This window comes from Agaricus bisporus (genome assembly GCF_000300575.1).
Source record: "Agaricus bisporus var. bisporus H97 unplaced genomic scaffold AGABI2scaffold_6, whole genome shotgun sequence".
NCBI classification, from domain to species: Eukaryota; Fungi; Basidiomycota; class Agaricomycetes; order Agaricales; family Agaricaceae; genus Agaricus; species Agaricus bisporus.
Window position 1 is genome coordinate 2196277 of NW_006267369.1, and position 10749 is coordinate 2207025.

At 46.9% G+C, this 10749-nt stretch overlaps 3 protein-coding genes across 3 annotated transcripts; all 3 read left to right on the top strand.

The window, feature by feature from the left end:
- Nucleotides 1-332: 332 nt before the first annotated feature.
- AGABI2DRAFT_206525 (hypothetical protein) lies at nt 333-1816 on the top strand (the record flags this gene model as incomplete). Its single annotated transcript, XM_006462186.1, has 4 exons — nt 333-645; nt 701-979; nt 1035-1148; nt 1203-1816. Exons 1-4 carry the CDS (start codon nt 573-575, stop codon nt 1814-1816), a joined length of 1080 nt encoding a protein of 359 aa, XP_006462249.1. The 5' UTR covers nt 333-572.
- Nucleotides 1817-7729: 5913 nt separating this feature from the next.
- Nucleotides 7730-8177, top strand: AGABI2DRAFT_70769 (hypothetical protein; the record flags this gene model as incomplete). The annotated part of the gene is made up of 2 exons (XM_006462187.1): nt 7730-7856; nt 7936-8177. 2 exons carry the CDS (start codon nt 7730-7732, stop codon nt 8175-8177), a joined length of 369 nt encoding a protein of 122 aa, XP_006462250.1.
- Nucleotides 8178-8553: 376 nt separating this feature from the next.
- Nucleotides 8554-10406, top strand: AGABI2DRAFT_186255 (hypothetical protein; the record flags this gene model as incomplete). The annotated part of the gene is made up of 3 exons (XM_006462188.1): nt 8554-9222; nt 9373-9462; nt 9511-10406. Exons 1-3 carry the CDS (start codon nt 8889-8891, stop codon nt 10404-10406), a joined length of 1320 nt encoding a protein of 439 aa, XP_006462251.1. The 5' UTR covers nt 8554-8888.
- Between the last annotated feature and the right edge of the window lie 343 nt (nt 10407-10749).

Here is a 10749-nt window from a genome sequence, read left to right on the forward strand (position 1 = left end):
ACGTTAACAGACAGTGGGACAATGAACATTCGTGATTATTAGCTGCAACTTGTACAGCATGTAATGCCGGCACCCTAGCCGCACTGGTTATATACATATGGCGCGAAAGAAGGAAAGCACATTGAAGGGGCTATTTTCCCAGGTCATGGTATGTCTTTAGGATCTTTGGAGCTGCTTTTAACAGATACTGACGACTTGTTCCATTACATTACAACTTTATCAGATACTGATCATGATTGTAAGTACTTACATAAATTTTTGGAGTTTCTCGGCAAATACCGTCGGCCACATCAGAATACAAAGTTCAATGTACCTCAATTCTCAACGACTCCATCGGACCCGCTCCTTGCTATGCTTCAACCAGATGCCGTTGGCAAACTTATTGCGTCGCTTGCCACGGAAAGAAAACAGCTGAGCCTGATGGAAATTCATTGTATACGAGATACGAGCTGATACGAGGCTATGATGATGATGATAACCATCTCAGCGGTTGAATTCGGAACAACGGCATCATATTAAGTTATAGCCCTGTACAACTCCAATGATAGACGTCAGCGGTGGAGACGAGTACAATGCCTTCTCCCGACTACGCTCAAGTGACCCTCTGGGAGAAAATTCTACTTATTTGTGTCCTATGCAGCTGGCGTAAGACTTGACTCTTTATGTCGCGATCTCCCACTGACCACGGGCCTATACGCAGCAATAGCAATGACTCTCCGACTCCTACTCTCGCCATTCCGTAGCTATGATCGTCATAGGTCCTGGCGTCGCATCGTCAGTGACGAGTCATTCCGCTTCATTAGCTCTCGGCTTCGCGTCAATCAAATGCAATACATAATGGTATCCACAATTTCAGTATATCTGGAATGGGTCCAAAAGTATAGCGAGAAAACTCTGCTCGATTATCTCGACGAGGACGGAAATCTCATGTGGTTCACTGAACGCGAGACCACGGGGAAAGTGGTTTTTTATGTCCATGGTAAATTTGAAACGCGAATGCCGAAGTAAAAGAGTAGTGTTGACTTTTGATTCAGGTGGAACATACCAGCTACCTATGCAAAAATATGTTCCTGACTACTGGATCACTGTTCTGGGTGAGATGAAGGAACGCATTGGCGAAGAGTTTGATTTGGTAGCTCTTTGTTATTGTGAGTGTCTAGATTAATCATCTTATGAAATTACACCAACATTCTCGTCCTCAGCGCTCTACCCATCAGCATCTTTCCCTATCCAACTTCGTCAAGCTATCAGTGGCCTCGCACATCTCATAAACGTCAATGGTATCAAGCCCGAAGATATTTATCTGGTTGGAGATTCCGCTGGTGGAAGCCTTATACTACAGGTTATTTCCCATCTACTCCATCCCTATCAAGACATACCCGTCGTTCAACTGTCTGCCCCTTTGGGTGGCGCATTCTTGATGTCTCCTTGGGTATCACTCACGACGGAATCCCTCTCATTTACCGCCAACAGCGGAAGCGATGTTCTTCCGGCCGAAACTTGGGCTTATCTCGCCAGTGCTATTCTCAAGGAACTTCCTGATGATGGTAGACCTTACCTTGAAGCTGTGAAGGCGCCAAAAGATTGGTGGAAAGGGGTGGATAGGTTGGTCAAAAAGTTCACTATCTTGACAGGCGCAATGGAATGTCTGCGCGACGATAATATGAATCTCGCCGCGGCGCTTGAACGTCATCACAAGGATGTAACACTGTTTGTTCAACCGGACGGTGTACATACAGAACCTTACCTTGCTCGAATGGCGGGAGACGATGACCAACCAGAAATTCTGGACTTGATAGAGAAACACTTCACATAATAGAAACACGTCTTTCATTTACTTGTGCGGACAGTTCGACGATCACAAGACATCTGACAGACTTCGGTAATAGCAAATACAAACTACGAATTCCTTAATTCCCACTTCATCGGTTCAATTTTCCAGACCTGGTTCGTGTTTCCGGGTGTACATTGCCAGACCTGAAGGACATAACAGGAATAGGCCAGTACGAATGCCAGTTTCTACCCTCGCTTCATCACCCCCTAGTCAATTCCATAAACAACGATGAAGTTTACTTGTGTCTCTGCTCTAGTTTTCTCCACCTTTGGCATTGGACAGACGGTTCTACATCCCTCCATAGCTTCCAACAAGTGTGTTGACATTCGGGGCAACGTCCAGGCTAATGGGACTGTCGTCCAGATATAAGGAATGGACGTACAGTTGGACTGATAGCTGAAGTAGATTTCGATGACAGATTCTAATAACTGGTCAGCTGTGACAATTGATTTTAGGTCCCGCCGCTATTCGTCTTGCCAATTCTAATTTCTGTCTTGATGCAGGATTATGTGCGTCAAGGCTCACCAACTTGCCTTCGTGCTACTAACTTCAAAGAATGATTAGCTCCAGGAAACGGTACCCCCATGACCACAGGTACGGGTGTCGAACCAGCTCTGCGTCGTGAATTACATTTACTACACATATTATTATTATTATCATTAGGACTCTGCCTTGACTTGACCAATGGAGTCACTATCAAGAATCTAATCACACGGTTTGGAGTTACATTCAGATGGGAACCAAAAGGCTCCTGACAATGGATATAAGAATGCCTACAGGAACGACCGCTCACTGAACACACTTACAGGAAACACTGAAGGCTCCATATTACCTGATATCAGCTACCTTTCGGACTCTATTGCGAGGTTGTCATTTCCGTTGTAAGCATGGCGCTTACAGCACATATACTAGTCGGTTGCAGAATATCATATAATATTCTGTTATGTCCCTTTTGGTGTAACGGTTACTAGGCCGATTAGGGTAGCCTGCTTACATCCGTTTTAATATACAGTTCAAATATTAATGTGCTCGCTGTCAAGAGTTTTTATCTTGTCACGTAGAGATACCGAGCCTTCTGATATCTGAGGCAATACTACGGCCAAAATCTGGGGGACTTTGATATCACTCGACAGGTAGTAGCGAAGACTCGGAATTGGCTATCGAATATGAATGCACAATTATGCGGACATCAGCATTAGCTGCAAAGTTACTGTCATTCAACTCCACCGATGCATGCGGTTGAGAGGCGGCCAATTTTCCATTGGTGTTGTAGCAGGCCTATTTATAGAGTGTCTATTTCTGGCTTGGATCCTCCACTGGTGTCATCAAAGACGATATTCGGCTGGTAACACTTTAGATGCTCGTTAAGGGCTCATGTACCTCAATGGCGAATCCCCTCAGTCTCTCAAAGGAGAGCGAGCTTGTTTTATGGCTCAAAGGCCCCACCAGCGCGTCGGGGCTTCACCTTCCTCACCTTCCTCACCTTCCTATTTCTATGTCTCATATTTCATTGTCTCCTTAATCATTGTCATGTATACCTAGAGTCTTAACTATTCGTTCCACATTATGCCTTCGTGTTCTACCCTCATGTTTTTCAAAATTACATCATATCCAAGGATTATACCAGCCGACGAGCTCGGTTCATTGAGGCGCAATCCCCAATTAATGATGCTGTTTACTAAAGCGTTGATACGACTAAATGTAGGTGTATAGATGTCTAGCCGTGTTTGAAGGTCGCAAAATCAATGTGCATCAAAAGAAAAAAAGATAGGCGCCGAAAGCAATAAAGAGAACAAGCGCTTCAAGTTGTTGATTCGGACACTCACCGTGTCGCTGACTAACCGATTAAAGCATGTGAAAATGGCATCTGAGGATGCTCTAGCCCTTGGCAAGCAACGATTAGCCTACTTACAGAGTCCGATGCCCAAACGTCGCATACCGTGACTGAGAACCGAGAATCTTCAAAGATTCGGAGAGCATTAATCTTTAATCCGAGACGTGATATCCGGCGGTCATCGGCGAACGGCATTAAATGACGGCGTGCACGCGTTTTTTTGAAGATCATGCAAATTTGGTGTAGACAGTCACTGGATCCTCGACCGGGATTCCCCGTCAACGTGGAGGCTAAAGTTCCTCAAGTTTTTCCCGCCTTTCCACATTCCGTTCGCTTGCTCTGCTCCCCGCCGTGTTGCCGAACTCCCTTATGAAACGCGATACCAACGTTTTTTATGATCTAACCCTGAGTTACTCGGGTGGAATTGTCATATGTTTAAGTAAACCAACTTACATGTTGGCATGAATTAGTCAGTTTACTGTATGTTCTAAAACAAACACTTTTTATCCCCGTTTGCTTTGTATGGTGATTACTCAACGGGCCAAGAAAAAAGAGATAACTGATAAGTGACAACAATGGCGCCTGGTGGCTGAAATGCTGGATGGACGATTCTTGAAATATGCATGGTATAGATATCTCCTGCTGAACTGGCCGCGGAATGGAAGCTTATTGGGGTGGAGGCAGCTGAAAAAATGAGGGGTTGTTTGAACTTTGAACTTCGGAAGCTCGGAACAACCGAAAAATAGGGAAAGACAGGGTCACGGATAGATGTGGATTGATTTGTGGTCCATGACCTTCCATGACACCGTGAGGGACCTATTTTAAATCATTTTTGTTTTGTGTTTTTGAGATTTTCTCCATGGAGTTCACTTCTCGGTGGTAACATTTGAAAGGCTCCCCAGAATTTAGTTTTTCTATGAAGGTTTGACGGATTTCGAGCTATGTTCAGAAACGAATTATAACTTTTGTTGAGGACGTTTATCGTCTGATTTACTGACGAAAACTGGACCGATGTTGGTTGGATTTTAGGACCCAGGTTAAAAGAACGACGAATGAAAAAGTCTAACATTCAATAGAGGTCTTTACTCGAACGGAAGAAAATGGAGATCTTCTTACATACTTCAATTAACCATATATGGCTTGTGATGTTGCTCAATTGCGATTTTGAGAACGGAGCTTTGTACAAGCCAAGTACAAACAAGCACTCGTCTACGCTAGGCTCCATAATAACCGAGACTCCACCGCAACTTCCCGATGGAACGAAGGGACGTGTCACCTCCTGAATGGGTTTAGGTGCCGTGAGAGGCAGTAACTAAGTCTAAGTTGGTGGCAGAACATTTGTCAGTGTAATGGTTACTAGGCTGATTAAGGCGGTTAGTTTACAGTTGTGAGAAAACGGTTTTCATGTACATACATTGATTTTTCTTTTGTATTGTCTTTCTTTTTTGCGATAAGAGTGGATAATGAACTCGTTGATCTACATCCATTCACCCAAGCTTATGATAAAGAGATGTGGTGGTTGCGTGCCATATGATTAGGAACCAGGAACATAAAAACTTGTGTAATACAACTTGTCTACCCAAGAGAACGTTTCGGGGTATGTATTCTCATAGTTCAAGACAACATGATTAACACACTCCTATATCTGAATCGTATGTGAAATCATTCGGGACGAATAAGAAAAAGTATGCATAAATACATTCTCGCCGCGAAGGCCACTCTTGGCGAGTTCAATCTTATCATTATGGGCGCTGTGATAAGTCCCCTGATTATCTTTGATAAAGAGACCTTCTCTGTCTTCTAGATTACTTTTTTTGACTCAAGGAAATGAAGTCTAGACTTTCTTGAGAATGGCCTAAGGGAAGCAAAGACTTTTTAGTTTGAGTTTATTGTTCATATATATTTAGCCGTTGTGATGATAAGATGAAAACATTGCGGGGATGGACTGCCGACGGTACTTTTTAGGCTCATTATAGATATTGGGTTAGAAGCGATTTCGACGTTCGTTCATTCTATGAACGTAGGATTCCGGGGTGAACCACGCGGCGTGTGAAGAGAGCAGGATTTGACTTTTCGTTTGTTTGTTTGTTTTGTTGACTCTTACCCTATCGGAAATGGAGGGAGGCGGCGATGAGCTCATTTTGCTCGGCGAAAATGCGTGGGGAGCGTGAGGCGTTGTGTACGTTGTACACACATCTTAGGTTTGATTGTATTGATATTTGATGTATATAATTGATGAGCGGCGGGAAAAATCGTGGGGCTCAAACACTCACTCTGAATGATACAAAAAAAGAGAAGATAGGATGACTCCGTTGAAGTCTCGACAATGTGTGTGTATACTATGTGGTGGATAGCGATAAGATTGGAGGAATGGGCGTTGATATCATGGATGATCAAGGCATATTGTATCAGGTTTTGATTGAGTGGAGTTATCTTTTGATGATACGTGGCGGATAACGAGCGGATGGTGCGCGTGAGGCAAGGGTAAAAAAGAGTCAGGTCAGCGTACGTAAAAGAAATGAAGAAAAGCGGCGCGATGACGGGAGCTTAATGGTCCATGGACGAAGTTTACGTATATGTAATAGCGAACTGAGTGATAAAATTTTGCAGGGTGGGATACCTTGAGAGAACTTTGGTTGATGTGATGTTTGATTGGGCGGTTGACAGAGTTTTGATGATATCAAGCAGGATATGATATGGTTACACAGCATGAATGATGCATAAAGCAGACTAGGTATCATCTTGAATGATGGAAGAAAGCGCAAAAGCTGTCAATGTTATCGTTTATCATTTGGGTGTTGTTCATGAAATTCGGAACTCTCGGCGAGCGTTTGAAGAAGGGAGGATGGCTATCAGGTCGTCCCTATGAACCAAGACGACTGTCCGGAAGACCGGAGCCCGGATGTTCGCTTGTACACTTTTTGAACGTATGAAACGAGGCTAGCTAGATTAGATCGGTCCATATCTCATATCTCGCGATAGATAATTGGATACTTGATTTGCGTAAAGTAATCACTGTCGTTGAAAATTTTATTGACCTATAGGGGCGTGAGAGATCCCAAAAGAAGGGATAGTTAGGTTGGCACCGTTGGCGAACCTGATGACGCCCGTGTTTTGGGTTGGGCGCATGCGATTAAGGCGCCGCCATAAAACGGCTTGTAGATTTTTATTTTTTATTTTTATTTCTACTTTTATGTGGAAGCACAGCACAGCAACGAGCCCGACAAGTCTGAAGGCAGAGAGAGACCGAGCGTCGCGTCGATGGCAGCGGAGATTAGCTGGTGTGAATTGACTGAGGGATCCGGTTTGCTTGGATGTGCTTTGACAGAGTGATGGACAAGCTGATCGGATCACCCTGGTCTGTGTTGATTGCAGAAAAGAACGTCTTTGACCACGCAAAACTTATGATGTTATTATTTCTCCGTAACTGGGGGTAGAAACGTCATTAGACGGTGGGCTGGGCGTGTGGCACGGGGAGGAGCATAGGCTCCAGGTCCAGGAGGGGGGCTGAGCAGGCTGAGAAAGGACAAGGGAGAAGCCCGGACAGGAGATCACCACGTCAGGTTCGCTCAGATTAGATTTGGGCTGAGCGTAACGGGGTCAGGAAATTTTAGCGAAACGCGGGCGTGTCCCGTGGAAAACACACGCTCAACGCTATCGCTGGCGCACACAAGCATAATTCTAATACAATGCGTCCATGGACACGCGTATATGCGCGACCTTAAGCGAGCAAGTGGCGGGAGCCGGGATTTAAACTCCGCCTGTCGGAGAATGAAACATTATCTATTGGAAACTGGATAAATGTGATTGGCCCGGGGATGTTATCAGCCATTTATCTTGCTTCCCCACCTCCTTCCCCGCTTTCCCTTTGACCACGACGCCGCCGCCGTCGACACCCCCCAACCTACCCTCCTCACCGTCTACGCTATCTCTTTTTGTGCGCATATATCTACGCCCGCCACTGCCGCTACCTATTGTTCTTTGCTGCGACTGACTAATCTCGCCTCGCGGTGCTTTCGTGTAATACAACCCGCTATCTTAACCTCTCTATCCGTCATAAAATGTCTCCCGTCGTACTCGAGACCCCCGTCATCAACATGCCTAATGCCTCCATTGGCTCCATGGCACGTATACAGCAGTTTCCCAGTGCACAGTCAGAACAGCCCTCGAATCCCCCTTCAGAGACGCGTCAAGGTTGGTTCTTTTTTCGCCATGTTCGTCTCGGATCTGTCTCACCTATCGCGTACAATAGCCAACTCGGAAGAAGCGAACGGAACCTCAAATGCTAATGTGCTGGCCCCCGGTCGCTCGCCCTGCATGAACTGTGGCACGACTGCTACCCCTCTATGGAGGCGTGATGCAGATGGAAATCCCGTTTGCAATGCCTGTGGTGAGTTTTTCTTAATCTGCCTCTCCCGTTTCATCTTTTCCTCCGGTCTCCGTCCAAGCGCCGTCATCAATTTCAACCACGTCATACACGTGGTCACAGAATGCTCAGACTGCGCATAACCCTCCCTTACCCTCTCGCTTCCAATCTTCCCCAATCATAAATTCGCGTTTGTGTTTCGTCTATGACACCATTGTTGTGCACGAATTCATCTCTTGTGCTCTCCACGCTTATGGCTCGACATGCACTGTCGCCATGCGTCTCCTGGGTGGTATCGGTTCACAACGAACTTACCACATCAGTCATACATTAGCATTATCGGTACGCTAAATCTCGCCATATCATCTCTGCACGGCAGATGATCGAGATGTTGAGTTTCAAGCTCGCGCAGGCAGTTCCCTGTTACCCAGTGCTCTATCCTCGCGACATTCCTTTGATCACTGCATAACTGCCCTACAAAGCTCTCTTTCATCTATCTATTTGGCATCTTTACGGGCATGGACGCAAAAGACTCCTCATCTGGGAGTCGCCTCCCTCGTTCTCGTCGATACTCGCCCTATTCACCTCCTTCTCATCCCCCTCCGAGATCTATATTTCCGTCTCGAACAGTTGACTTACCGGATTATTATCCCCCTCCAGGTCTCTACCAAAAAACACGGCATACCAACCGACCCGTGAATCTTGGTCGCACTCCGCCACCAGCGAACCCTCCTACATCTCCGTCTTTGAACGCCACAGGAGTACCGCCCGGCCCTGCAGCTACCAGCACATCTACATCCCCTAATGCAAAAGGCGCCAAGCCCGTGTCGCCATCAAACTCGAATCCGTCCAAGATGAGTGGCACCTGCCCTGGTGATGGTCGTTGCGACGGAACCGGTGGCACATCTGCATGCTCGGGTTGTCCGACCTACAACAACGCTCTTGCTGCTGGCAGAGTGGGTGTCGAGGCACCGGCTGGCACAGCTGAACCTCCTGCTGACACATCTGCCAAGGCTGCTCCTGAGGCTGCTTCTCCTGTAGTGAACGAACCTGATACCAGTACAACCACTAGTACAGCAAAGCGCCCTCGGGCTGCCGTAAGCGCGTTGTGTTGTGCCAACTGTGGTACAAGTACGACTCCCTTATGGCGAAGGGATGATGTGGGCAACAATATCTGCAATGCTTGTGGTAAGTGAACTAGTTTCTCATTCGTCACTATTTCTGGTTCTCCATCATCTCAACGGTGCTGCGCGTGAGAGATAATCCCACGCGGGAACCCTTTTTATTCGAATGTCTCGTGATTATCTTTACTCATCTTTACTCTTATCTGATAATCAGGTCTATACTTCAAGCTGCACGGCACCCATCGTCCTAACTCAATGAAGAAGACTGTAATAAAGCGGCGAAAGCGCGTTCCCGCTGCTGCAGGTGCAGCCAGTCCTAGTCCATCTGCTCGCATGACTGATCAGGCAGCAGCTGAAGCCCTCGTAGCCGTTGGCCGCTATGCTGGTGGAAATGGAGGCAACGGAGAAGAAAGCGACGCTGAGGCACAAGAACCAAAGAGGAAGCGTACACGCCGCACCCGGGCGTCCCGTGCCGCAGAAAAGGAAGATGAAGATATACCCATGGAAGGCGATGAGGAGCATGTCAGTGCTTCGAATCGGAAGAGAAACGCTTGGGATGGTCGATCTGTATCCCCTCAAAATCGTGCACCCTCGAGAAGTGATTATATAAGCCGTGGCCCAAACGCACCGGGTCCGTTCGCTCCAACAGGTTCTCCCCACAGTGGATTCGAAATCCCTTCTCTTGCAGTTCTCGGTAATTCTGCAGCTGCCGCCGCGCTTCTGAATGCGCAATCGAGTTACATGCGCTCGGGGTCGAATGCACCCAGCCGCACCCATTCACCGCTTGGCCACGGCGCCACGGGTTATCCTCTTCCACCTGGTGCTCCGTTCTATCCCCCTGATATGGGAATGATTAACTTCAGTTTGGCAGTCGGCAATCTTATGAGTATGGGCGTGCCAACACTTCCCGAGCTTGAGCGCCACTATATAGAACTTGGCGAACAAAAACGACGGATGGAGGAGTTGTTAGAACGGACTGATCGTGTTATGGCTGGTTTGAAAAGAGGAATTGACGAGATGCGCGGTGGAAGCGCTCAGCAACAAGCACCACCACCCATGGCACCCCCTGCGCAACCTTCCGCCCCTCAAGATGCTCCCGCCCGGGAACCTGAAGCGGCTCGTGAAGAGCGTGCCACTCAGCCCGAAGCTCAATCTGCTCCCCAGCCGGAGGCTGTTGTAGCTTCTAGTGAGCCAGAACGCGCTCGCGCGAGCGTGTGGCCTATCGTCGAAGAAACCTCTCGTGATTAATTGGCGTGAAGGGCGGTTCCCGCTCACTTGTTTGTTCGGCCCTTGTCTATGGACCACATTTTGGTTTTTCACGCGTTTTGTATAGTTTAATATGCCTTCTCCTTGGTTCTCGCATCATCTGCGATTATATCCTATGTGCGTTGGCCTGACTTCCTATTATCGGTTTTGGTTTTTTTTTTTTGCTGGATATGCTATCGTACGACTTGGGTTTCGATTGCTGGCCTTGTTTCGCGATTTGTTTGCGCTCTTCGCTGACATATTCGAGAGCAAAGGTCGAGTCATTCTATTAACTTTTCGCTTTGTTTTATCTATTTTCCCATCTCTTTCTGCTCTTTCCATTCGA